The sequence below is a fragment of the Balaenoptera physalus genome (genome assembly GCF_965194825.1).
Source record: "Balaenoptera physalus genome assembly, chromosome: 10".
NCBI lineage: Eukaryota > Metazoa > Chordata > Mammalia > Artiodactyla > Balaenopteridae > Balaenoptera > Balaenoptera physalus.
The window spans coordinates 107,462,755-107,488,245 of record NC_138889.1 but is presented as its reverse complement, the minus strand read 5'-3'; the positions used below and the strand labels follow the sequence as shown (position 1 = coordinate 107,488,245).

Here is a 25,491-nt window from a genome sequence, read left to right as displayed (position 1 = left end):
TCCGGGTGCCGGGAGCCGAATGTCTGTGCTCCCGGAAGTGGCCCGGCGGCGGCGCGCCGGGCCCGGGCAGTGCTTGCTCCTGCTGGGGGGGCTGCGGTAGCGCCCGGGTTCGGGCGTCGCCATGACCAGCGAGCTGGACATCTTCGTGGGGAACACGACCCTCATCGACGAGGACGTGTATCGCCTCTGGCTGGACGGTTATTCGGGTCTGTGGGGGACCGTCTGTGGGTGCCGGTTTGGCGGAGCTGTTGTTTTGGATGGGAGAGCGGGCAGAGCCAGGAGTACGCATCCTATAGGGCAGTGGGCAGAGACCTGGGAGTACCGAATACCTAGGGGTCGGGGCTGGAATCCCTGAAGGGCCTCTGCGGTCGGCGGGGCGGGGCCTGATGCTAGCGCTCACTTCCCAGTGAGCGACGCGGTGGCCCTGAGGGTGCGCTCGGGAATCCTGGAGCAGACTGGCGCCACAGCAGCGGTGCTGCAGAGCGACACCATGGACCACTACCGTACTTTCCAAATGCTCGAGCGCCTGCTACACGCCCCGCCCAAGCTGCTGCACCAGCTCATCTTTCAGATCCCGCCCTCTCGACAGGCGCTGCTCATCGAGAGGTGCTCACTTGGCGGGATGGTGGGGGCGCCAACCAGTCTGGCCAGATACCCATTTTGCAGGCTGAAAATGAGGCCCAGGGAGGGACGGGGCTTATCTAGGCCGGGAGAAATTTGAGAGCAGAAGGGGCCAAACCCAGGTCCTGCCAGTTCTCCTTTCCCCTCTTTTATGGAAAGTCAATAGTGTCCTCTGACTCCTCACAGGTACTATGCCTTTGACGAGGCCTTTGTGCGGGAGGTGCTGGGCAAGAAGCTGTCCAAGGGCACCAAGAAAGACCTGGATGACATCAGCACCAAAACAGGCATCACCCTCAAGAGCTGCCGGAGACAGGTGGACACCACACTCATCTGCAGCCCGCCCCTTCACACCATCCCTTTGGTCACTGCCCCACCTCCAGGCTCCTCCAGCACCTCGGTGGCAGTGGCTTCATATCCACTCTGCTCTCTTTTTGTCCCTTCCAAGCCATCCCCTACTCTTCAGCCAGAGTGACCTCTCAGAAGCCCAGATCTGACCTTAGCTTTCCTGGGGCTTAGCCAGGAGGGTCAGTTTCAGCACAAATTAGTGAAGAACTAGAGAACATGATGCTAAAATGGGGGTGAATTTATTGATAAGAGTGAGTAAACATGTATCCAAGGCAAGATGGCAGAAGCTGGTGAACACTTGTTGAATTGATAACGGGTATTAATAATTAATAGTTTGTTGAAGGAATAACAAATGCTCCATCAGTGTCTGTTGACTGGATAGGTGGGTAGGTGATAAAGGGACGTTCACTAAACAGCTTATTGGGTGAGCAACCTCTGACCAGTCCTCCCTCCTCCTCTAACTGCCCTGCAGTTTGACAACTTTAAGCGAGTCTTCAAGGTGGTGGAGGAAATGCGGGGCTCCCTGGTCGATAACATCCAGCAACACTTCCTCCTGTCCGACCGGCTGGCCAGGTGAGGGGCCAGGTGAGGGGCTAGGTGAGGAGCCAGCTGCCTCCCCCTCCTGCACACTCCTTCCTTGCCCCCTGAGGCTGGTCCATATTCCCCACCCCAACCCGCTTGACCTCCTGGCTGGGCTGGGGGGATGGTTATCCCACTCCTGGTCTGTACTTTGGATCAGACTGGCCTGGGTATGAATCCCAGCCTGGCCATTCACCAACTGGGCTATTGTGAGGTGCCACATGGAAAGCCCATGATGGCACAGCCCCTGGGGCTTAGTATGTACTCAGTGAATGGTAGCTGTTACCCTGTGGTCTCCCATTGTGTCCCTTAGGAGACCTGGGCTGAAACCTTCTCTTTGCCCAGATGAGGAGGCCCAGAGAAAAGTGACTTGAAACACACATCACACAGTGAGTTAGGGTAGAGAGAGGCCAGAACTCGGATGCCCAGCCAGTGTTGCAGGTGGGAGCTGCTTGCTAAGAAGGAATTTCAAGCCCTGATGGGCCCACTCTCCCCTCCCTGCAGGGACTATGCAGCCATCGTCTTCTTTGCCAACAATCGCTTTGAGACAGGGAAGAAAAAACTGCAGTATCTGAGCTTTGGGGACTTTGCCTTCTGTGCTGAGCTCATGATCCAGAACTGGACCCTTGGAGCCGTCGGTGAGGCCCCCACTGACCCAGGTGCCTGGACACCTCACCTTCTCAGGGCCTGGCTTCCCACCAGCGGTTTCTCCTGCAGGCCCTCGTTGCCAGCATCCTTTCTTCTTCGGGGCCCCTCCCCGGCCACTTCTGCTCACACTCCAGTGTTCCCACCCACACGTCTGCAGACAAAGGGCCCCCGGCTTCCCTGTGGCTTGGGGCCAGTCACTCTGCCTCCCTCACACTCCACTCGCTCTTTTGTCTCATGGGGCGCAATGAGGTGGTGGGGGAGGAAGGCTCGGGATGTCACAGGAGGGGTTTTTATCTCCCACCCCAACTCCCTTCATGGACCTCACTCAGACCCCCAGGCGGATGACATGGACATGGACTTAGACAAGGAGTTTCTCCAGGACTTGAAGGAGCTCAAGGTGCTTGTTGCTGACAAGGACCTTCTGGACCTGCACAAGAGGTGACCCTTGGGGTCTGTGGGGCGGGGCCTGAAGTGGGGGCCCAGGCGACTCTGGGCTTGACCCTGTCTCCCTGCAGCCTGGTGTGCACTGCCCTCCGGGGAAAGCTCGGGGTCTTCTCTGAGATGGAAGCCAACTTCAAGGTCTGTGGCCCAATCCAGCCTCTGTCCCATTGGCATCGTCAGCCTCCAGAGCACTGTCCCCTCCGGGCAACTCTGCTCATGCCTGAGATTGACCGGCAGGTGGCGCTGCTGCTCCCTCTGCCTGCCTGTGAGCGGGGAGCCAGCTCTTAAACAATGGGGAGTTATTTGATTGAGGGAGGTGGATAGATTTGGGCTCAGCCCCCAGCCTCTTGGGCAGAAGGCAGAACTCCCAGGCTCCCTGCCCCACAGAACCTGTCCCGGGGGCTGGTGAATGTGGCCGCCAAGCTGACCCACAATAAGGATGTCAGAGACCTGTTTGTGGACCTTGTGGAGAAGGTGAGCTGTCCTGCCCGCCCGCTGCCATCTGATCCCCATCCTGGCCTGTCCCTGGGCTGTACCAGTGCTAGATGTTACCTTGGACCCACAGTTCGTGGAACCCTGCCGCTCCGATCACTGGCCGTTGAATGATGTGCGACTCTTCCTGAATCAGTATTCGGCATCGGTCCACTCCCTGGATGGCTTCCGGTGAGACACCCCAGGCCTCCTCACTCTGCCGGCCTCCTTCTGGGGCCTAGCCCTCCTGCAGACTCAGAGTTCCCTGTTCTGTCGCCCTGGAGGTGGAAGTCTCTGTCGACTAGAGTCTCAGCTCCACCTCTTGGAAGCTGTGACCCCGACTTTGGACAGGTTCCTTAACCTCTCCGTTCCTCAGTTCCCTCATACATAAGCTGGGGGTGATAAGGATCATAGGAATATTGTGAGGATTAAACGAGTGACGGTGTAGAGAGCACTTAGAGCAGTGTCATGACATGATGGGGATACAGTAAACATCAGCCGATACCGTTACTGTTATCATTGCAGGCACCAGGCCCTCTGGGACCGCTACATGGGCACCCTCCGTGGCTGCCTCCTGCGTCTCTGTCATGACTGAGGCCCCCTCCCCCTGCCCTGCCCACATTGACAATAAAGTTGCCATGACTTTGGAGGAGGCTGTGAGTGGGTACACATATGGGTCTGCATGTGGGAGTGTGTGCAGGTTGCACGCATGTGTCTCTGAGTGTCACAGTGTCTAAGGATGTATGTGTCCGTTGGCCCCGCAGGGACTAGGACATGTCAGAGAATGGTATCTATGTACTCCCCATCCATTTCCCCACCCCAGCTGAGTTCACGCCGAAGACAGGGGTCTTGTCTAGGTTTATTCAATCCGTAGCAGAAATACTGGGAGAATAGGCAAAAACCTTGGGGTGGGGTGGGCAGGGAGGTAGCTGGCACAGCAGGAGAGAGCTGAGGGGCAGCCAGGTGGGCTCAGGGAGGGCAGGAGACTTGGTGCTTCTTAACGGGTTTGTCCACTCTGGCAGTGAACGGGTACTTGGTGATGCCGCAGGTATTACTCCCTCGGTGCAGCCGGAAATAGCCCTAGGAAGTTAGGGGACATCAGGGCCAGACGGTGGGGAGAGATCTGTCCTGCCCTGTCCTCCCGCCCCCAGTAGATCACACTCACCTCCTCACCCCAGTTGGCCCCCCAGGAGTTCTTCAGGATCCAGTATGGGATGGAGTAGTGAGGATGAGGATGAGACCGGGATGAGATCGCCTCTGCCTGCCTCCCCTCCACCGACTTGCTTTTACCAAAACCCACCAGCAGGACAGAATGATCCACAAGCTGGGGGTCACAGGTGGTAGGTGTGGCCTTGATCACACCCTTCTGGTATTGCTGCAGGGGCAGAGAGGCTGAGTCGGGGGCCACCTCCCCTATATACCCCTCCCCCCAGTTCCCTACCTTATCCCACCTGCAGTAGCTTCATGTTGATGGTCACAGTGATGGGGCCTTGGGTGGCCAAGTACCTGGCGATGCCTGGGGGTGGAAGGTGCCGTCAGGCCCTGCCTGCCCTGTGCCCCCTGCTCTCGGCTCATGGGTGTCTCTATCTCTTTCTCTTTCCCACGCCCTACCCCCCGCCCCCAAATCCCTCCATCTCTGTCTGTAGCCCCGTCTGTCCTGGTCTGTCTGTCCCTGTCATTCTCCCCCCTGGGCCCGCCCGTGTGTCTCCATCCTGCCCGTACTCTGCTCGCAGGGCTGCAGCATGATGAAATCCTCGATCCAGGCCACCTTCTTATGCTTCTTAGCCAGGCATCTGTGGGTTTTGCTGTTCCCCTTGAATGGGTAGTCCTTGTCACTGGCCAGGCCACCTGGACATGGGCAAGGCCCCGGAGGAGACTCGGCTCAGCTCCGGAACATCCCAACATCCCATCCCCACCCCCCCGACACACACACACACACACACACACACACACACACACACACACACCCCTGCCCCGAGAGAGACACACACACACACACACACACACACACACACCCCTGCCCCGAGACACACACACACACACACACACACACACACACACACCTGCCCCGAGACACACACACACACACCCCTGCCCCGAGACACACACACACACACACACACACACACACCCCTGCCCCGAGACACACACACACACACACACACACACACCTGCCCCGAGACACACACACACACACCCCTGCCCCGAGACACACACACACACACACACACACACACACACACACACACACACCCCTGCCCCGAGAGACAGGCACTCACTGTTGTTGAGGACAGTTATGAACGCGTCCCAGACGAAGCCGCCCTTGCAGCCATTCCCACAGCGGTCACAGTCGAGCAGCTCTGGTGCAAGCAGGGACAGTGTGGGTGCCCGGGCCTCAGGCATCCCCGCCTCAGTCACACAAGTCCCCTCCCCCAGCCATACCTTGCACGGAGACTTCCAGAGACTGATGGTATTTGATGGCCCACAGGGCCTCGATGTTGCCCGCTGCTGCCATGGCCCAGCAACAGTTGCAGTTTTGCTAGTGGTAGAAGGATGGGGGTCGGGGTAGGGAATGCAGGCCTTGCCCCTCTCCTCCCCCTCCCGCCACCAGGACTGGATTGGGCCAGGCCACATGGGGGCAGATACCTGGTTCCTGATGGATGAGATGATGCCAGCCTTCTTCCGCCAGTCACAGGTCGGGGGCACCGACTGCCCCCACTCTTCAGACCCTACCTTTTGGCTCACACTTGGGGCCTCTCCAGCCACCCTCTGATGCCCATAAAGCTGGCCAAACTCCTCCTCTGGGAGACAGATGGGACCCCCAAGTTTCGCAGTTTTTACCCCCTCTCCCCCACAGTCTGCCTCTCACTTCAGCCATCCACATCCTCAGCCATCTGAGTCCCCCTAATACCCTGGGAGACAGCAAGGCAAGGGTACTGAGGCCTAGAGAGAGGCCAGGTTCCTTGCTGGGGTGCACTCCCCTGCACCTGCTGCCTCCCCCTGAGCTGGGCTGCGACCCAGGCCTCCGGAGTTCCTGCCCCTGATCTCTGATTTGGGCCAAGCACCCAGGCCTCTGGTCCTCAGAGTCCCTCTGGGAAACAAAAGCCAAAAACCTGCCCTGTCCATCTGCTAGTATCCCTGGAGAAGGTTCTGCTTCCCCACCTACCACCTAGGGGCCAGGAGGGGCTCCCAGTACCTGTGAGGTCACTGAATGGAGTCACCCCAAACTCAGCTGTGCCCAAGTCCTCCTCTTGCAGCTGCTGAGCCTTGGCCAGGTTTCGGGCAAAGATGTCCAGGCGGCGAGCATGCTCTAGACCAAAAGGAGGTTGTCCTAGGCTGGCTCCCAAGCCCCCAGGGGTAGGAAGTGGTCACTGGCTTGGCTTCCCATCCGCACTCGCCCAGGTGAGCACTGGCTCGTTTCCCGTGGTCCTTGCAGGCCCTGCTACAGACACCTGGGCCAAGGAAGTGGCTCCCCAGCGCCCCTAGGGTTGGGTTTTCCTAGGAGGCCAGGAGAGGGGTATCTCCGCCCACCTGGGGAAGAAGCCGAGGAAAGGGTCGGAAGGCAGAGTGACTCAAGGGAAAAGTGGATGGTTAGAGACCGGCTTCCTGCCAGGTCATCTCTCTCTGTACTTCACGTCTCTGACCGCAAGTCTGTGGCTGGAACGAGGCGGGGGGGGGGGGTACAGGTCCATGGCACAGGAAGTCTGGGCTGAAAGGTGCTCACAGACCATCCCCCTATGGGAGATGAGATCCAGAGGGCAGGGGCAGGGCTGGCAGCTCCTGGGGGTGGAGAGAGTCCCCAGCTTGGGGACAAAATGGGTATCCTTGGGTGTTTGCTGAATGAACTCATGACTAGATGGCGGCCTCCTGCCTGCTGCCTGCAGTCACAGCAAAGTGGCCCTGGAGGCGAAGGATCCTCTTGGACCAGTCGGACCCCCAACAGCTGCCGCCTCCCTCCAGGTTCGTAGCCAAGGATGATCCTGTCCCCACTTGTGCATTTGGGAAACCAGGGCGTACACCCCCAGCCCTGTCCCTGTCCTGCTGAGTGGCTGTGGCCAAGCACATTCCCCATGCTGGGCCTTGATTTCCTTGTCTATTAAATGGGAGAAGGGGGGTTGGACCGGAGACATTTGCGCCCCATGATACCTGCTGGGTGTGAGTAACTCCGGTTGTATCGGATCTGGAACAATGTGAAGACCTCTTTCAGCTCCAGAGGCTGGGGACCTGGCTCCTGGAAGAACAACCAAGGGCAGTGGGGAGGGGGAGAGGTGAGGAGTCATAGCTGGGACCTCAGCTCCCAGATGTGCCAGGACTGGGTTAGGGGAGCAGCCAGTTCACCCGCTCTTCTCCCTGTGTGGGCCTGGACACGTCAATCACCTCTCCAGCCTCAGGTGCTCCCTCTGAGAAATAGGAACAAAGCACTGTTTCTGAGGGGGTGAGCCCCAGGCATGGGGAGCAGGTTGGGGACACTTACCTGGCCCCTGAGGGAGCCCTTGATGCCTTGGGCCAGGCCTGCCACCAACAGGGCCAGGAGATAGGAGAGATGGACAGTTAGTGACATGATGCCGCAGACCAGAGTGTCAGGGGCAGGAAGCTATGCAGAGCAAGGTGGAGGGGCTGAGAGGGTGGAGCTGGAGAAACCACAAAGGGGAAACCAGGCTGCGAGGGGGAGGAGGACCCCCCAAGCACAAGAGGCCTTCAGGCTTTTGTGCCTACATGGCCTCCTGCCTTCCTGTACCCAGCTCCACCACTTTATTCAACAGAGGCTCTCTGCCCACCCTGTTCTGGGCAGTTCTAGGGATATGGAGATGGATCTGTCCTTAAGGGGACAGGAGGAGACAGATCCTAAGTGGGCAGTGACAATATAAGGCCATCAGTGCCTTGAGGGGGAAACGGGGCTATGGAAGCCACAGGCCCTGATGACTGGGGGGATGGGTGGTGGTCAGTGCCCCCCGGGAAGCATTCTTGTTCATCCTATTACAAAGCTCAGTCAGCTCAGAAGTCACCCCCAAGAAGCTCACCCATCCTGTGGTGTAACCTGCAGCTCCTTGAGCCCCTGGTGTGCCTGTGCCTACTTGGCATCTGCGTCCCAACCACACCAGAGGTATCTATCTGCCTTGCTTGTGTCCTCAGCACCCAGGAAGGGGCCGGGCACAGAGCTGGCTCAATGGGGATTTGTTGACTGAGCGATTGGTCGTCATGGGTTTTAAACAGTAAAGTTCAGGGTCCAGGGGACAGCAAGTGGCCTCTACTACCTCCTTCTGTTCTTCATTCCTGTCACAGTCTGGGGATGGGGATGAGGGGTGTGGGTGGACCTGAGGGGGCAGAAAGATAGCAGGGTTGGCATCTCAGACGAGTAAGGCCGGAGGCTAAGGGCTGGGCAAGGGTGTTGACACCTGTTACTTCTGCCTTGGTTTTAAGTGGGTCCTTGGGCTAGGGAGCTCCCATTTGGGCCTCCAAGCTGGCAACCAGCACCCAATACCAGAGATGGGTGAGAAAAAAACTGGCTTTCTCGGGGTTCCAAGGGGATGGGAGCGAGGGGAAGGGATCCATCCACTCATGTGTTCACCACCTCGTTTCTTCGTTCATTAGGAATCTTCCCAAAGCTGTGAGATCTCGTTTGGCTGCACCCAGCCCCCACACCCCCCCCCACACACACCCCGGATAGTAAGCCAAGGGACTCCTCTATTTGGAAAAAAGTGTGATGCTGCCTTTATTAAAATACAGTAGACAGACCATCCACAGAGGGGTACCTGGCTTCATGATTCTAGATCCCAGGCATGTGTCCCAAGCTGGTTTTGGCTGTGTGTGACCTATGACTAAAGCCCCATGTCAGCCCTCAGAGCTGGAGGTTCAAATAACAGCTTTATTGAGGTATAATTCACATACCATAAAATTCACCATTTTTAAGTGTACAATTCAGCGGTTTTTCACGTATTTGCATAATGGTGCAACCATCACCACTGTCTAATATCAGAGCATTTTCATCACCCGAAAAGAAACCCCATACCCATTAGAAGTCATTTCCCCATTCCCCCTTCCCCTCGCAAACACTCATCTAGTTTGTCTTTCAGATTTGCCTATTCTGGTTGTGTCATATAAATGGAATATGTGGCCTTTTGTGTCTGGCTTCTTTCAACTAGTGTACTATTTTCAAGATTCATCCATGTTGTAGCATATATCAGTACTTCATTCCTCTTTATGGCCGAATAACATTCCACCGTGTTACCATTTTTTGCTTATCCTTTCATCAATTGACGAACATTAGATTGGTTCTATATTTTGGTTCTTATGAATAGTGTTGCTATGAACACTGTGTACAGATTTCGTGTGTGTGTGTGTGTGTGGATTGTGTTTTCAATCCCCCTGGGTATATACCTAGGAGTGCAATCACTGGGTCACGTGGTAACATTTCTGAGGACCTGCCAGACTGTTTTCCACAGCGGCTGCCCCATCTTACATTCCCACCCACAGGGTATGAGGGTTCCAATTTCTCCATCTCCTCGCCAGCACTTGTTACTGTCTGTCTTTTTGGTTTTAAAGAACTATTATTTTTAGCCTCCTCCCCCCCACGTTGGGGGATGGTGCTGGGAAGGATTTGGGGGTGGCGAGGTGCTCTCCAGTTCACACCGCACCCTGAAGGCTCACCCCAGGACCCACCGTTAAGTCCTCTCCTACTTACACCCCCTCCCCGGGCGGGGCGATAGTGAAGATAAACGGGGGTGGGAAAGGGAACCGAGGGCTCGGCAGTTCCCACACGCTGTCTGCCTCCAGGCGGGGGATCCCTAGACACTCAGCCCTTTCCCGTCTGGCCCCGCCCTGAGACGTGGGCAGGGCAAGACCCCAACCCCTTCCTGGGAGCCAGCTCCGCCCTAACTCCTCCCCTTAGGGCTCTCCCTCTGCTTGGGAGAGGAGGCAGAAACCCGGGGACTGGGGGCGGGGTGTGTGTGTGGGGTCGGGGGACGCTGGTGGGAGGAGGGCCAGGAAGGCGATGGCACCGGACCCTGGCATCCTGCACGCCCGAGTTCGGCCCTGCCAGCCTTCTCAGGGGCTTCCATTCATTCTGGGCCAGAAGTGAACTGCCGCCCCCGCCCCAAACTGAGGTAGCCTCTCGGACTGAGGACTCGCAGGAGGCCGTTCTGGAGTGAAGGGACCGCCTGGCTGAAGACAGCCCTGGGGATGGAGGGGAGAAGGGACCGAGATGGACAGTTCTGGACCTGGGAGCGTCTCTTCTTAGGGCGAGGGTCTGGGGACCCTGGACGAGGTTTTGGTATTTCCAGAGTGACTGTCCGCGTGCACAGAATAACATTCTGGAGGGTGCAGAGTGAGCATCTGGAAGTCCCAGGATTAGGTGGGGTCTAGGTCCCCAGGATGACATTCTGGGAGGCGCAGAAAGAGTCTGTGGGCCCCGGCCTTAAGTGCACAGGAATTCTGGGGGCGCAGATTAGGTAGGGTCTAGGTGCGCAGGATGACATTTTGGGGTGCGCAAAGTGAAAGCGTGGGGGCTCCTAAGTGAGTCGGGGGCCTGGCATCAGGGCCAATGCCCCCAGGATCGGGCGCTAGGGGACCCTGGCCCGGCGCCGGGAGGCGGCTCCGGGCGGCGCCGCGGGGGACCGGGTGGGGGCCTGCGGCCGGCTGGGGGCGGAGAAGTGGGGGGTCGGGGTCCCTCCCCCTGGCGCGGGCTCAGGAATCCGCTGAGGGGCGGGCGGAGGCGCCGGGGTGGGCCGCGCCGCGGCGGGCGGGCGGGCGGGGGGCGCTTCCTGGGGCCGCGCGTCCAGGGAGCTGCGCCGTCCGCCTGTCCGTCTGCCGCAGGCACTGCCGAAGCCAGCCGAGCCGCCGGAGCCGCGGGCCGCGGGGCCGTCGCGGGCCCAAGTGAGTGGCCGTCCATGGGGGGAGGGCGCGAGCCAGAGTCTCGGCCGAGTCGCGTCAGCAAGGAGCCGAGAGGCCCGCGCTCCTCGGCCGGAGCCGCTGGGGGACCGGGCGGGGGGCGGGGCGGCCCCGGGCGGGTGGGCCCTGAACCCCGGCCTGCGTGAGGAGTCGGCCCTCGGCCCTGGGAGGCTCCGGGGCCCCAAGCACGGTTCCGGGCGGGAGGCGGCCGGGGCCACGGCTCTGAGTCCTGGTACCGGGAGTGCGGGCTGCTGTGGCAGAGGCGCCCTGACCCCCGCCCACCATCCCCCAGCCCCAGGATGCTCCCCTTCGCCTCCTGCCTCCCCGCGTCTCTACTGCTCTGGGCGCTGCTGCTGTTGCTCTTGGGGGCAGCGTCTCCCCAGGATTCCGAGGAGCCCGACAGCTACACGGTGGGGACAGTGGGGTCACTGGCCTGGACTGGGCTGGGCAGAGACACAGAGACCAGGATCCTGGGGTGGCGGCTGCTGCTGGGGAAGATTCTCCCCTCCCCTGGTTGGTGGAGCAGCTGGGGCCATTGTTTGGAGCAGGCGGGGAGGGTGGCCAGGCTTGGGCCCTGGTCTTGGCCTGGTCAGCTAGAGGGGGCCAGGGGTGACCACTGGCCACCTCTGGTCCCCTTGTAGGAATGCACAGACGGCTATGAGTGGGACCCTGACAGCCAGCACTGCCGGGGTGAGGACGCCTGGGGGACCGAGCCACCCCCGAGAACCGGGAAGGGGATTGCAACCCCACCTCCAAGAGCTGCTCTGTCTCCTGCCCAGCTCTGCCTGGCCGCGGCCAGCGCTGGTTCTCAGGGGGCCAGCTTGGCTAGGGGTGGAGAAACCATCCAGGCCCCTCCCTCTCAGAGAAACCCAGGACACCCTGCCCGCCCCCCCCCCGCCCCCTCAGGAGTCTAGAGAGCAACAGGGCGCTGCCCTGGATACCTCCTCTAATCACTGTCCTATCCAGCTTTGTCCCATCACGGCTCCAGGAGAGCAGTGCCTGCGGGGGTGGGTAAGGAAGCCTGCACATCACTCTTAGGCTGAGTCAGGGCCAGGGCTTTGGGGAGGGACAGAGACCCTCTCGGGGGCAAGAAAATGGGGGTGACTACAGGAACAGCTGCCCCACCATCAGCCCTCACAGGCCCTGGGAAGGGGTCCTGGGCAGGCAGCCTTAGCTTGTTGAGTAGAGAGGGAAGGCCCTGCCCGGGTCACTCAGCTTAGAGAAGGCTGAGCTGGGCTCCTGCCTCCCACCCCCTCCACGGCCGGCCCAGGAGACTGGCTGTGCCCAGCAGGCCCCTCTCCGCAGATGTCAACGAGTGCCTGACCATCCCGGAGGCCTGCAAGGGGGAAATGAAATGTATCAACCACTATGGGGGCTACTTGTGCCTCCCCCGCTCGGCTGCTGTCATCAATGACCTGCATGGCGAGGGACCACCACCACCAGTGCCCCCTGCTGAGCACCCCAACCCCTGCTTCCCGGGTTATGAGCCCGATGAGCAGGAGAGCTGCACGGGTGAGTCAGGGTCACCCTGGCACTGAGGCTTCCAACCCTTCTACCGAGCGTCTCTCACTGCATCTTAAAAACTTACACCTCGTGTTCCTCCCTTGCTCAAGAGCCTCCTCAGGGCCACTAGGATAACATCCAGACCCTTGTCCAGATCCTCACTTTGCGTGGGGCCTGCCGCAGGTGGCCCCGGCTCCTGTTATACTGCCCAGCCAGCCTCTGGGACCCTCACCTTGACTGCTGCAGATGTACTGCAAGAGCTCTGCCTCTCAGCCTCTGCCCCTGCCCCTTCCTGGTCTGCACCCCACCCCTGGGTGCCTCGGGCCTTGGAGGAAGGCCCTGGAATCTGTGCTCCTGGGAGTATGGGCAGGGCCTTATCCTATGCTTCCCTGGCATGAGGCCTCCCAGCGTAGGGGTGCCGTTCTCATTGGCTCCAAGCTGGTAGACTCTTATTTGTGCTGTTGGGCGGGTCCACGTGTTCCTGGTGTGGGTGCGTCAGTCACCCACACATCCATGTAAGTGGTACCTGACCTGTGTGCTCCCATACTGAGGTGTCTGTCATGTCGGGTGGTGCATGGGCTGCCAGGCGGGGGCTGAGTGGTGTCTCCTGCAGACGTGGACGAGTGTGCCCAGGCCCTGCACGACTGCCGCCCCAGCCAGGAGTGCCATAACCTGCCTGGCTCCTACCAGTGTACTTGCCCCGACGGCTACCGCAAGATCGGGCCCGAGTGTGTGGGTGAGTCTGGGGAGCGGCCTTTCTGGTCCCTGCTCTGTGCCCATGGCCTGGCTCTCACTCTAGCACCTGATCCCCATTCCAACCCACCCCCAGGTTTCACCCCAGTCCTCTGCCACCTCTGCCTTACTGTCCCCAGACACAGGACTGTACGCGTGTATGTGTGAGTCCTGGCTGATCTGGCCCAGCCCAGACACAAGCAAGACTACGGGTGAGGAGTCCCAGCTGGCCTGGGCCGCACCTGATATTTGCCCTCTGCTGTCCTTTCCCTGCTTCCATCCCAGATATAGACGAGTGCCGCTACCGCTACTGCCAGCACCGCTGCGTGAACTTGCCTGGTTCCTTTCGATGCCAGTGCGAGCCGGGCTTCCAGCTGGGGCCCAACAACCGCTCCTGTGTGGGTGAGGCCGGGCTGGGCCAGGCTACTGGGTCCTGAGCAGGGTGGTGTGGGGTGGGGGAGCTCCCTTCCTGACCAGCCCAGGGGCAGCAGGGGCTCTGGGTTGCTCCTCGGCTTTCACCCCTCCCCCTATTCCCGGCACCCCCAGATGTGAACGAATGCGACATGGGGGCTCCGTGTGAGCAGCGCTGCTTCAACTCCTATGGGACCTTCCTGTGTCGCTGCCACCAGGGCTATGAGCTGCACCGGGATGGCTTCTCCTGCAGTGGTGAGAGCTCCGCCCCTGCCGCGTGTCCCTCCATTGGTCCCCCAGGCCCTGTGTCATGCTGCACCTCCTGCCACACAGCCCTCCCCTTGATGCCTCCACGTCCTGTCCATCCTGCACCCATGTGCCTCCTGGTACTCCACCCCAGCTGGTGGCTGGGCACCTACACAGCTGCCCACCAGAACTCCCAGCCTGGTGGGGAAGGCACAGAGGGGAGCAGTTAGATCCCCACGGAAGCTCAGTAGGGAGACTGAACGAAGATGTCGGTGCCCCCCTCCCTGGGAATCAGGCTGATGTGCATGCGAATCCTGGACCAGGGCAAGTCACTCTTCTCTCTGAGTCCATTTCTTCTTCTGTAGAATAGGTTGTCTTGAGAATTAAGTGAGAAAATGACGACAGACTTTTTCAAGTCCCAAGCAGCAACGCTTTAAAGTGAATTAGCATTTATTGAGAACCTGCCCTGTGCAGTATGCTTTCCTTACATATTTGGCCTTATTTAATCCTGCCAACAATCCTATGAGATAAATAGCAGTTTTTCCTCCTCTGCAAATTGACATTAATACTTCCCTCAAGTTTTGTTGGGAGGATTACAAAAAATAAGATAAAATACTTCAATGAGGAGAGGTTGAGTGACTTGCCCAATGGGGCCAGGGTTCTATCTCACTCCATGTCAACCGGCCACGTACGCTGTTTCTGTTACGCTTTGTGCTTTGCTGCCGAGGCAGGCTGCATTGGTACCTGGCTAGGTGCTGGGCAGCGTAAGGGGCACAGAGGAGAAAACCTGGCTCCTGCCTGTGCTGCTCACGGTTGGCAGGAGGTGACTGTGTGCTTGGGCGGATTGTAGGTTGCAGGATTCGGGCAAAGTACTGAAACCCAGAGCAGGCTGGGATGCCTCGAGGGCTCATCAGTCTAAGCCACTGATTTTATTGACAGGAAAACTGAGGTTCCCCAAACTCAGTCAGTAGGATATAAAGCCAAACCTCTAGATTCCCAGTGCTCTCATTTAGTATCACCTTATAGTCCTGGGGCAAAGAGAGATCTGTGAGCTGGGCAGTCCTTTCTTTTTTCTTTTTTTGGCCACGTGGCTTCTGGGATCTTAGTTCCCAGACCAGGGATGGAACCCGTGCCCCCTGCAGTGGAAGCGCGGAGTCTTAACCACTGGACCGCCAGGAAAGTCCTCTGGGCAGTTCTTTCTTGAACCCTCTGTCCGCTGCTGAGTTCCGCAGGGCCTGTCTCTTCTGCTTCTTCCTACACTGAGCCTAACCTGGGGCCAGGCTCAGTCGATGAGATGAGCATGTGTGGGGCTGAGCTGGAGGACTGCCGCAGACTGCCGCAGCCCAGTCCTCAGCCCCGCCCCCCCCCACCAGATATCGATGAGTGCAGCTACTCCAGTTACCTCTGCCAGTACCGCTGTGTCAACGAGCCAGGCCGCTTCTCCTGCCACTGCCCGCAGGGCTACCAGTTGCTGGCCACGCGCCTGTGCCAAGGTACAGGTTGCCCCGGTGCAGCGGGCAGGGTGGTGTCAGGGGCTGGTGGCCTGGTATCCGGGTTCCAGCCCCTCTCCCCCGGCACAGACATTGACGAGTGTGAGTCGGGTGCGCACCAGTGCTCTGAGGCCCAAACGTGTGTCAACTTCCACGGGGGCTACCGCTGCGTGGACACCAACCGCTGCGTGGAGCCCTATGTCCAGGTGTCGGACAAGTGAGTCAACTCGACACCAGGCCATGGCAGAAACTACAACTCCCAGAGAGCTCTGCGGCTGACTGGCACCTGTTCGGGCTGGCGAGTGCTCTGAGGGCCGATGGGAGTTGTAGTCCGACTAAACCACATATGCTGTTACAGCAGGAGTGGGAGGATCCTTTTGGGATCCCTAATTTTGGGGGTGGGCCAGATTTGGAGGATGGGCTATGACCTCATTCGTGTTCCCATCTCGGGGTCTCCAGTCGCTGCCTCTGTCCGGCTTCCAACCCCCTGTGCCGGGAGCAGCCCTCGTCCATCGTGCACCGCTACATGAGCATCACCTCGGAGCGGAGCGTACCGGCCGACGTGTTCCAAATCCAAGCGACCTCCGTCTACCCTGGTGCCTACAATGCTTTTCAGATCCGTGCTGGAAACTCGCAGGGAGACTTCTACATTAGGGTAAGGCTTTCCCCTAACCCCACCCCTCAACTGACTTGCATAATCCAAAACTGAATTCCAGGAAACCTTAAGTGGGAGACTCAACTATGCCACCATGCCCTGCCTCTTCTCTCAGTGTCCCACCCCCCCAGGGGTCAGAATTTCTGTAACGAGGTAGGAGTGTTCTAAGTTCCCTTGGTACAAACTACAGATTGTTAAATACAATTCTAGCAAGGCACTCAGACACTGGGGTTTGAGTCCCTGTGCTGGTCTGCGTATCAGGCTTCAACTGCTTCACCCTCAGGACAAGGGACCAGCATGAGAGGCTGGAGGTAACAGACACAGCAGAGTCTGGGAAGGGCAAGCAAGTGGAGCTGGATCTTGGAGAGAGAGGCAGCAGGGGTTGGCGCAGGGGCCTGGGGTCTGAGAATCCAGCTCTCTGCTGGTGGAGGTGGGAGGAAGGCACGGTCCGGATGTGACACAGTGAGAGGGGTGTAAGGGTTTGTCTGATTCCGGTGCTGGTTTTCTCTTTCTGGAATTGAGTGCTTTGAAGGGGAGTCTGCCTGCTCCAGGTCACCAAAGACCCCACCGCTCCCCAGAGTCTCACACCTGGCCCTGAATCAGTTGACCGTGGTTAGACAAAAGAAGAACTAGCTGGAAAGGGTGGGAAGAGCACCAGTGGGATGTTTCTGAGGGCAAGAGCCCGGGTGCAGATGTCGAGGGAGTCACAGATCTGGATGAGTGCCTGGGGTCCCAGGCTGGCCAGGGCTCTCTCCACTTCACAGCCACTGGTTGTGGATACCAGACTCGGGGCAGGGAGGTGATGCCGGGGTAGGGTCCTGGTGCGTAGGTTGACGCAATCTACGTGTCCCCCCACCCACTGTACCCTGCAGCAAATCAACAATGTCAGCGCCATGCTGGTCCTCGCGCGGCCTGTGACAGGCCCCCGGGAGTACGTGCTGGACCTCGAGATGGTCACCATGAACTCCCTCATGAGCTACCGGGCCAGCTCTGTACTGAGACTCACCGTCTTCGTGGGGGCCTACACCTTCTGAGGAGTGGGCGGGGGAGCTCTCAGGGAGGGGGAGGTTCCCTGTAGCCGAGGAGCCTGGGGCTCAGGGATGACGCTGTTGTGAAGGGTAGAGAGAGAAAGGCAATAAAGGGAGAAAGAAGGAGTCCTGGTGGCTGAGGTGGGTGGGTCACACTGCAGTGAACCCCAGAGTGGGGAAAGGGCAGGCTCATGGGAGGCGGGCCACATCCACCTAAAGGCGGGGGGTGTCTCTGTCCAGGCTGAAGGGCTCCATTGACAGGAGCTGGGAGCTGCATCCCCAAGACTGGAACTGGCCTATATACCATGGGCATCAGAATCACCCTGAGAAGGGAAGAGGTAATGAGGCTGCAGACTCCAGGCCCCAGCCCAGAAACGTGGGCTTGGCTGGTCTGCAGTGGGCCCGAACAATCCTGCTCTAGACAGTGCCAGGAGGCCCTGGGTTTCAATCCTAGCTCGGCCTCAAATGATCAATTTGGAGAAATCCTAGTAGCTCCCTGAGCCTCAGTGTTCCAATCCATAAAATGAGGCAACTGGACTGTTAGCGCTTTATAAACTTTTCTTTTCCAAGCTACAGAACTTCTTCTCAAAGGAAATTTTATTTGATCAGAGAACTCTGATGACATAAACTAGATTCAAAGTTGCAACGCCTCACTGACTTCATCTCCCTGGCAGTCTCAGTGCCCTGCCAGGGAACCCCAGGGGTTCTGAGGAGCTCAGTTTACAAACTGGACCCAATGGTCTCCCCAGTTCCTACCTGGCATCTCCTCCTAACACATAAAGCTGCAAACACTTAAGATTTTTATTGTAGCCCAAAGATCCCAGTTAAAAGGCTGCATAGCCTGGGAAGATGGGGGCGGGGGTCTGTCTTGTGGCATAGCTCAGGTCAGGGGGCCATGGCTGCAGTAAAGCTGTGACAAGGTCCTGCTCAGAGCAGGCCCCAGATTCCTGCACAAAGAGAAAGGCAAGTAAGGGTCAGGCCTGGGTGAGGGTCACTGCACCCCACCTGCTCTCTCCAGGGTCTCACCTCTGCCCTCACCTCTGCAGCGGTCCACACTTGATGGTGCTCAGCAGCATTTCCTTTTCCTCCGGGGTGGCACAGGCGTCATAGGCAGCCAGTAGGCTGAGGGTGGGGTGGGGAGTATGAGTTTCTAAGTTTCGGCAATGGCTGACTACTGGCCCATCACGGGAGACAGGCCGGAAGGGGTTGGCATGGGTTAGAGGAGTCAGGACCATGGCCGCACTTCCTGAACCTGGCATTCAAGGCCCTGCTCCATCCTGCTCACCCTTTCATGCTCCTGCAAATGTTTCCCAAGTATGGCTGTTCTTGGCCCAGTCTTCATGGCCCACCCACTCCTCCAGGAAGCCTTCTCTGCTGCACCAGGTACAGGAAGTCCCCTCCATACGAACCTTCAAGTTGCGAACTTTCAAAGATGCGAACATATGTTCGCATGTCCAATCACGTAAGTTAGTTCACGTGTCTGGTGTACACGCTCACTCACGTGTATCCTCTACAGGTGGTTGTGCTTTCGTGTGCTTTACTCTACAGTACTGTATAGAGTACAGTAGTACAGTATCTACAGTAGCTACAGTATGTAGCTGACTGTGTTAGTTGGGTATCTAGGCTAACTTTGTTAGACTTACAAACAAATCGGACTTATGAACGTGCTCTCGGAACGGAACTTGTTCGTATGTAGGCGACTTACTGTAGAATGTCTTTCTCTCCCTCCTCCCAATGCCTGAGATTCTGTCTGGTCTTGGCTGGCTCTGTCTTCCTCACCACCTGACCTCCATGAACTCCTCAGGTATCAGCTGGGTCTGTCCAGCCCTCACAGAGCCAGACCACCCGCAAGGCACTGGCTGAGTTGACGTCCACGCAGGGTGGGCGGGGGCAGAGGACAGGGGCTCTGTGGCGGCCTACCTGGCAGGGGTGCTGTACTGATCTACCAGGGCTGCCGCCTTCTCCCCGCTCACTCTGTGCACCTGCATCAGCTGCCTGGCAAACACCTCCCGCACAGACTGGGCCTGGGGTCGGGGGAGGACCATATGAGGAGCGGCCCGGGACTGGACCTTATAAGGAGGCGCTGGGCAGAGGCAGTACCTTGTTCTTGATGGCTCCCGCGTTGAAATCGTTGAAGGTGAGGAGTGAGCAGAGAGGGTTTGTGGAGGGCCCAGCCCTTGATTCAGGGTCCCCTGGGGTTCCCCAGGGGCGACTGTGGAGGGTGTGGCCCTGAGGGAAGAGGGAGCTGAGGCCAGGCCAGAGCTCTAGGGGACAACCCCCAGCCAGGCCTTGCCCCATTCCAGGCCTCAGTGGGCCAGCTTGAGAAACAGGGATCTCACTCACCTCGCCTTCCTTGAGGGAACACGGGACCCAAGTAAGGGGCCAGTGCCGGACAGATGCACCTGCTCACCTGGTAGAGTCTCTGCAGGCCCCTTGTCAACAGGGCGAGGTAGGCTGCTGACTCCTTAATATCTGCTGTGCGTTTCACAAAGAAGCCATCGATGACCTGGAGAAGAGGATTCAAGGGAAGGAGAGTGGCTCCTGAGCGGAGCCGTAGACCACAGGGTCCCTGCCAGCCTGGCCCTGCCCTCCCGGCTCACCTGAGTGTTGGTGACAGCCTGCAGCAGCGTGCCCTCGGGAAGGCTGAGGTTACGCACTGAGCCATGCTCCTCCACCAGGTATACTCGACGCCCCAGGCCGCAGCGCTTCAGCCGGAACTGGGCAGGCAGTTGGGGAGGGTGAGGTGGGTCAAGACCTGGATGCTCACATGTCCATCAGGTCACCCTCAAAACTGTCACGAGACCTTGGTCCCACCAGTTCGCCTCCTCATCCTCCCTAGCTTCTCCACCTGCCTCAGAGTGGCCTCCACGCGTTTGCTCATGCTGCTACTCTTGCACAGAAAGCCCGGCCACCATCTGAGCGATGCCCATTCTTCAAGCTTCCCTTGGCCTATACGTGGCCTATGGGGTCAGCCTAGCAGCCAGCACTGACACACAGCTGCTGCATTCCAGTCCTGGAGGGGTGAGCCTTGTTTACCCCGGACTGCAGGGGCTGGACGCCCTAGGGGTCTTCACATGCTCCTCAGCCCCGCCCAGAGACCCTGCACACCTACTGTGCGCCTGGAGGGGCCCGAGGGGGGTCTGATCTCGGGGCTGCCCTGGAGCAGCTCTAGAGGGGGTGTGGCTGGAGGTGTGGGAGCTCTGCCTGGATACCACCCAGAAGTGCCCCTGAGCGGGCCCGGGGCAGGGAGGGTGGTGAGGCCAGTGAAGGAACCTTTTGCTCCCGGAAGCGGCCGTCGATGATGCTGCTGCACAGGTCATCCAGCCGCTTTCGTTCCACGATGTGGTCCAGGACTAGTTCTCCAGGTCGTGCTGCCGAGAAGCCAAGAAGGGTCCCGTCGGCTCATGTCCCCTCACCCACCAGGCCCTGCCTCTGACCCCCACCTGCCCGTCCACACCCCTTACCCGGGTCCCTGGGACTGGTCTCTTGGGCCACCCACACGAAGTCCCCGACGTGCAGCTTGCGCACCGTGTGGGTCACGTGCAGCCGCTGCAGCTCTCGGAGCAGCTCTGGCCTGGGTCCCGCCCTGGAGTTGCACGGTGGGAGGCCTGAGGCAGGGCAGGCCAGGGCCCTCGCCGCATCCTCTCCCTCACCTCCCCCCACCTCACTCACCCCTTGGTCTCGCCAACGTCCACGCACAACAGCACCCTGTACTCTCCAGGCCCCAGCTGCAGCGGTGGCTGCTGGACATTCCCTTCGCTGGCGCCACTACCAGGGAGAAGAGGTGGGAGTCGGCGTGTGCAAGGCCGGGGCTGCTGCTCTAACCCCTAGGAGGTGGGGCAGCCACAGCTCAGCTGGAGCGGATGGAGACAGGGTGGGGTCCTGGCCTCATTTTGGGGACGACTCCTGCAACCCTGTTCTCCCCCCTCCCCCTCCTCACAGCTCAGCCGAGGCCGCTCCTGGCACCGCAGGCTCCTCCCCAGGGGGCTCCTCTGGCCCGCTGCCCACATTCAGCAAGCTCAGGCCCTCCGACTCGGCCAGCTTCTGGGCCAGCTCCAGACCCTCTGGGGTCAGTGAGTACCTGGTGGGTGGAAAAGAAGAGCACAGATCTCCCTTCTTCACTCATGCCTGGCGGGCTCCCCTGCCTGCCCCCAGCTAGGCTGGTCTCACCAGCCTGGGCGACCCTTCACAAACAAGGCCAGTGGCTGCCCAACCCCCCTCCCGCTAGCCATGTTCTCGCCCCTCAGACCAGCTGCCTCTGGACCTGCCCAGGGCCACTCCTCAGGTCGGCAACAAGTACATGTCAGACTCAGCACGTCACGCCTGCTCCCCGACCCTGCCTCCTGCATCTCACGTAGTTCTCCCCACCTAGCTGGCTGCTGTGTCCTGAGGACCAGGTTCCTGTGGAGGAGGGAGCGGAGGGCTGGCCAGGGCCGAGCACTTCCAGGGGCCACCTGTTCGCAGGGGAGGAGACCCTTAGTGAGCTCCCAGGGCTACCACCTGCCCACTCCCTTGCCCCACCCCGCTGCTTGCTCCCAAGAAGGGCAGCCTGTGGTGGGCTCAGGGTCAGATCCAGAGCCACTTGGCTCCCTCCTTCCCCCTCTCAGTGCTCACCCTTGGAGCCTTCTGGGCACACCTCTGCAGCAGCTCCTCCTTGGTTAGGAAGCCGTGACTGCTAGGATTCTGTAACCAAGGCAGAAATGTAACCAACTTAGGTTCTGTGCCCAAGCAGCCTGCCACAGGAGCCGCAGGCCCGTGGCCTCAGTTCCCCGGACTCCCGATTTGGTCGGGCGCTCACCAGGTGTTCCCGGTACAGCAGCAGCAGTACTGCTCGAGCTCCCGAGTGCCGAGCTGGCCAATACTTGCCAGAGCCTCCTGCTTTGAGCTGGGTTGGACCCTGAAAGGTACAGGGGGCCTTTGAAGCCAAAAGCCAGCCAGCTGTTGCAGACGGAATCCCTGGCAAAGCTGAGGTTCAGGTTCTACCTCAGCAGGCTAAATGGACCTGAGCAAATTACTCAGCTGCCTCTCTAGCTTCTGTGTCTTTAAAATGGGCCATGTGATAGTATGATCTCCTGCAAACTTGGGATGAGACGGTGGACAGTTTCAGGGGACGGGGGGGTGGGGTAGGGGTGTAATCGGCCTGGCCCAGCCTCAGTTCTAGCACAGGACAAAGGAGGTAAGACAAGAAGACTCAACAGCAAATTCCATAACTTACTGGGCTTGGCCCCCTAAATAGCTTGATTATGGAATTCTCTAACTGACTCTATTATAACTCATTATCTACACCTACAGATAAGAAAACTAAGCATCAGACAGAATAAGTCATTTGCCCAGAGCCAAGTGTCACTGGTGGGATTTGGACCCAGCCCAGCTAAGTCCCCCAAGCCAGAGAATCTTACTCCTGGTGCTCCCGCTTTCCCTTCACTCCCCCTGCCCTCTCCTCACTGGCATGTAAGGATCCTGGACTTCGGCAGGCCTTTCCCGGGCTGGACTCTTCGCTCCAGGTGGTGAACATGGGGCATGGTCACCTGCGGGAGTAGAAGAGAGTCAACCCTGGACCCTGGAATCCAGCAGGTAGGATGGTCTGGGACGCTGCCAGCTCAAGTGGTTGGTGAGAGCGATGAGGTTCTGAAAAGGTCAGCCACTAGCCCGACGTCAAAGAGCAACTTGGACAGGAGTAGGGAGCTTGAAGCCAAGGTATCCCAGGTGGTTACAGAGGCTGCATCTGGGGGAGGCTCAGGGGACCACCGACCCCTGCTCCCAGCGCTCACCACCTGATGCTTTGTGCTGCTGCAGCCGCCGGTCCAGCATCCGGCAGAGCCCGTCTCCGAAGTGCTGTAGGATCTTAGCTTCCTTGCCGCTGTGCAGGGGCAGTGGGTACCGCCGTAGGGAGCGCAGTGCCTGGCGGGGTAGAGGTACAGTACTGGGTCAGGGTGGACGGGGCTATCTGGCCCGGCCAGCACCTGTCCCCCATCAGGCCCGGCCAGAACCCACCTTCTGAAACACGAATTGCGTGCGGCGCCCTCTGCTGGCTGCCTCGTCCCGCCACTCGGTCAGCCAGCGTACGAAGAGCGGGTTGGCGCAAACGGGCAGCGGTCGTTTCCGGCCCAGGCGGACCGGCGCTGCCATGAGCCCGGAGGTGTGAGCCCCAGCCCTCACGCCGGCAGGACTGAAATGCCGCTAGTTCTGGAGACGGGATTCGAACACCTGGTTCCGCCGGAGGAGGGCGGGCCCTCTCCAATCACGTGGTCCCACGCGGGGAACTAACCAGAGGACTGATTTCTGCTGCCCTCCCCGCCCCCGTACTACTCTAAGTGGTCGCTGCCAAGCGCAGTCTCTACCGCCTTTCGCCCTCCCGCCGCCCCGGGACAGGACGCGCCTTTCGGACGCGCCCCACCCGCCCCAGGCCTTGACCCGCCCCTTCCTCCCACCCCAGATTCGAGAGCGGGGGTGTTGGGGCGTGGGGGGGGGGGGTCCTCTTTGTGCAGGAGAGAGGAAGGTGGACAGCGCCGCCCTGTGGCTGGGAGGTCTGGTTGGGGCGGTGCATACCGAGTAACCTAAGGCTGTCAGTTTCAGGCTCGCTCTAGCGGAGGACTGTGTAGAGACTGGGTTTATGAAGAGTCCGGGGTGGGGGTGGGGGAACAAATGGGTTGCAGGTAGTTTTGTCGGAGGGACATTAGAAATGGGTACAGGGAATGAGGCCACAAAGGTAACGCGAGAGCAGCTGAAAGACCCTCCGAGGAAATGGTGATCCCGAGCTGGGGCCTCCATGGGGGAGGGGCGCGAAGTCGGGGACACGCAGGGAAGGCCAAAGCTTGCAGGACGGGGAGAGTGGGACAGAGGACAAGTAAAGAGGGAACAAATAGGAGGTACTGGACATCGGGATATGTGGGAGGGGCTGAAGTGGGCACGTTGTTGGATTCGGGGTAGCAGCCTGGGAGTAAGAAGCTCGGACAAGGGGAAAACACTTCATCGTTTTTGAGAGTCATTGGAGGTGGGGGACCCTCAGGGAGGTTAAGATGGGAACTATGCCGAGGGGACCCAGTTGAACACGAGAGTCTCGCCAGCAAATTAGAGCAGCCCTCATCTGCTACACCGGAAGTGGCGAGGTGCGGATCTGAGGCCTTACTGGAGCGGAGAGGCGGGCGCCAGAGCTCCAGGCCCGCCCCTTCAAACTCCGCCCCGCCTCGATCCCTCACCCCCCAGCCTGCTCCACACTCCCGCCCGACGCTGCCTTATAAGGAGCCTCTAGCGGGCGTTCGGTTTGGCCCCGCCCCCTCTAGCCACATGTCCTAATAAGGACATCTAGGGCATCCCGCAGCTAGGGGCGGGCGGGAGCGCGTCTCCAGGGTAACTGCGAAGTCTCCCTCCTCCTCGTCGTTGCTCTAGGAAACTCCGAAGCTCAAAAAAGGTGGAGCCAGCCTCCTCTCCAGGCAGGGTCGCTTGCGGGAGGCGGTTGAGCTGCGGCCCCCACCTGAGGCTCCCGGGAGATCGGTTGGTGGGCGATGCGGCGGAAGGTCCCCGACTACAACCCCCGGCATGCTCTGCGACGTACCCCACTCTCGGGAGTCGCTCCCCGGGTCCTGAAGACCAGGCTTCTGGCTCTTCATTTACACCCTTTATTCTGCATATGGGATCAATGCCCCCAATTCTCTTGTTTGCGACCCTGTCTTCTCTTCCTGCAGAGTAAGAGGCCATGGCCTTTGTTCGAGGCCAAAGAAATCTTCCCGGAGTCCCCCACCCCAGTTTCTTTTTTTGAAGGTTATGCTCCCACAGAGCTTCTGTCTCAATTTCTGCGGGTACTAATTAACCATATGCCTGGTTACCAAGTCGAGAATGAGACTCAAGTTTGGTTTAATATCTATTTCCGGCACATATCCTTGAATTGAATGCACAAACCCCTGTCCTTCTCCCTTTATTACCTCATGATTTTGCCAAACACCCTAAAAACAAGTACAAATCTCTATTTTCAAAGATTTCCTTGTAGCCTTTCCCTTGTGTTTTTTTCTCTTATTTTATTGACGTTGCATATGGCTTTTTCTCAGTAGACAAGAGTGGCTTTACACACGGAGGATGCTTAACGAATGTTTATTGGATAGAAGGTGCCTTATACTTGCGATTCTCCTTGCTCTAGGACTGGATTCCAGGCCAATGAATAGGTGCTTCAATTCGGAAAACCAAAATACTAACTCACTGAAAATTTTCAGACCAAAGGATCCAGACAGTGCCAAGATAGATCTTAGGAAAACCGTTTCCCTCGGGGGGAGAGAGCCGCGAAGTCGGGGCTCATTTTCAGGTCATACTACCCAACGCCGAGGCCTTCGCTCAGCTCCGAGCGTTTCCTGGGAAGTTCGACCAGCGGGTGAGCTCTCCGTGCCATAGCCCCGCCTCTCTCGGCTGTTTTGAACTACATTTCCCAGTATGCAACGTGGAG

The 25,491-nt window shown here is 59.0% G+C and overlaps 4 protein-coding genes across 11 annotated transcripts; 2 read left to right on the top strand and 2 right to left on the bottom strand.

Annotated features, from left to right (window-relative positions):
• Positions 1–3,752, top strand: FIBP (FGF1 intracellular binding protein). 4 transcript variants are annotated; one of them, XM_082477071.1, is made up of 10 exons: positions 1–281; positions 408–606; positions 808–934; positions 1,439–1,539; positions 2,050–2,204; positions 2,523–2,631; positions 2,709–2,772; positions 3,022–3,108; positions 3,200–3,297; positions 3,631–3,752. In XM_082477071.1, exons 1-10 carry the CDS (start codon positions 122–124, stop codon positions 3,698–3,700), a joined length of 1,170 nt encoding a protein of 389 aa, XP_082333197.1. In that variant the 5' UTR covers positions 1–121; the 3' UTR covers positions 3,701–3,752. The 4 variants fall into 4 exon arrangements, with proteins under 4 accessions (XP_082333197.1, XP_082333198.1, XP_082333199.1 ...); XM_082477072.1 differs by having other exon boundaries at positions 4–281; positions 2,050–2,183; XM_082477073.1 differs by having other exon boundaries at positions 6–206.
• Positions 3,753–3,952: 200 nt separating this feature from the next.
• CTSW (cathepsin W) lies at positions 3,953–10,285 on the bottom strand. The gene is made up of 10 exons (XM_082477075.1): positions 7,580–10,285; positions 7,252–7,336; positions 6,302–6,415; positions 5,752–5,906; positions 5,548–5,644; positions 5,385–5,465; positions 4,828–4,953; positions 4,557–4,621; positions 4,271–4,480; positions 3,953–4,185 (listed from the first exon to the last, which is right to left on the bottom strand). Exons 1-10 carry the CDS (start codon positions 7,664–7,666, stop codon positions 4,075–4,077), a joined length of 1,131 nt encoding a protein of 376 aa, XP_082333201.1. The 5' UTR covers positions 7,667–10,285; the 3' UTR covers positions 3,953–4,074.
• Positions 10,286–10,810: 525 nt separating this feature from the next.
• On the top strand, positions 10,811–17,635 carry EFEMP2 (EGF containing fibulin extracellular matrix protein 2). Its single transcript, XM_082477054.1, has 11 exons — positions 10,811–10,977; positions 11,285–11,402; positions 11,634–11,682; positions 12,298–12,504; positions 13,109–13,231; positions 13,513–13,629; positions 13,774–13,893; positions 15,258–15,377; positions 15,465–15,591; positions 15,834–16,029; positions 16,902–17,635. The coding sequence occupies exons 2-11, from the start codon at positions 11,292–11,294 to the stop codon at positions 17,061–17,063; spliced, it is 1,332 nt and encodes a 443-aa protein (XP_082333180.1). The 5' UTR covers positions 10,811–10,977; positions 11,285–11,291; the 3' UTR covers positions 17,064–17,635.
• A 209-nt stretch (positions 17,636–17,844) lies between these two features.
• Positions 17,845–23,470, bottom strand: MUS81 (MUS81 structure-specific endonuclease subunit). 5 transcript variants are annotated; one of them, XM_082477057.1, is made up of 16 exons: positions 23,052–23,468; positions 22,829–22,958; positions 22,503–22,585; positions 21,856–21,954; positions 21,672–21,740; positions 21,426–21,511; positions 20,998–21,138; positions 20,730–20,825; positions 20,522–20,643; positions 20,331–20,428; positions 19,658–19,774; positions 19,468–19,563; positions 19,158–19,286; positions 18,978–19,081; positions 18,084–18,179; positions 17,845–18,004 (listed from the first exon to the last, which is right to left on the bottom strand). In XM_082477057.1, exons 1-15 carry the CDS (start codon positions 23,184–23,186, stop codon positions 18,092–18,094), a joined length of 1,593 nt encoding a protein of 530 aa, XP_082333183.1. In that variant the 5' UTR covers positions 23,187–23,468; the 3' UTR covers positions 17,845–18,004; positions 18,084–18,091. The 5 variants fall into 5 exon arrangements, 4 of the variants coding, with proteins under 4 accessions (XP_082333183.1, XP_082333181.1, XP_082333182.1 ...); XM_082477055.1 differs by having other exon boundaries at positions 18,096–18,179; XM_082477056.1 differs by having other exon boundaries at positions 18,096–18,179; positions 22,832–22,958.
• Positions 23,471–25,491: the final 2,021 nt, after the last annotated feature.

Coding starts and splice junctions, on each gene's coding strand:
- CTSW (XM_082477075.1), bottom strand. CDS start 7,666: ATGTCACTAACTGTCCATCTCTCCTATCTCCTGGCCCTGTTGGTGGCA. Junction 4,622..4,827: donor GCTGCAGCCCTGCGAGCAGA/GTACGGGCAGGA, acceptor TTCCACCCCCAG/GCATCGCCAGGTACTTGGCC. Junction 4,186..4,270: donor GGGCCAACTGGGGTGAGGAG/GTGAGTGTGATC, acceptor CTAACTTCCTAG/GGCTATTTCCGGCTGCACCG.
- MUS81 (XM_082477055.1), bottom strand. CDS start 23,186: ATGGCAGCGCCGGTCCGCCTGGGCCGGAAACGACCGCTGCCCGTTTGC. Junction 19,287..19,467: donor GCCTGCAGAGACTCTACCAG/GTGAGCAGGTGC, acceptor CTCTTCCCTCAG/GGCCACACCCTCCACAGTCG. Junction 18,180..18,977: donor CAGTACAGCACCCCTGCCAG/GTAGGCCGCCAC, acceptor CCCCACCCTCAG/CCTACTGGCTGCCTATGACG.
- EFEMP2 (XM_082477054.1), top strand. CDS start 11,292: ATGCTCCCCTTCGCCTCCTGCCTCCCCGCGTCTCTACTGCTCTGGGCG. Junction 13,894..15,257: donor GGATGGCTTCTCCTGCAGTG/GTGAGAGCTCCG, acceptor CCCCCCCACCAG/ATATCGATGAGTGCAGCTAC. Junction 16,030..16,901: donor AGGGAGACTTCTACATTAGG/GTAAGGCTTTCC, acceptor TGTACCCTGCAG/CAAATCAACAATGTCAGCGC.
- FIBP (XM_082477071.1), top strand. CDS start 122: ATGACCAGCGAGCTGGACATCTTCGTGGGGAACACGACCCTCATCGAC. Junction 2,632..2,708: donor CTTCTGGACCTGCACAAGAG/GTGACCCTTGGG, acceptor GTCTCCCTGCAG/CCTGGTGTGCACTGCCCTCC. Junction 2,773..3,021: donor AGATGGAAGCCAACTTCAAG/GTCTGTGGCCCA, acceptor CCTGCCCCACAG/AACCTGTCCCGGGGGCTGGT.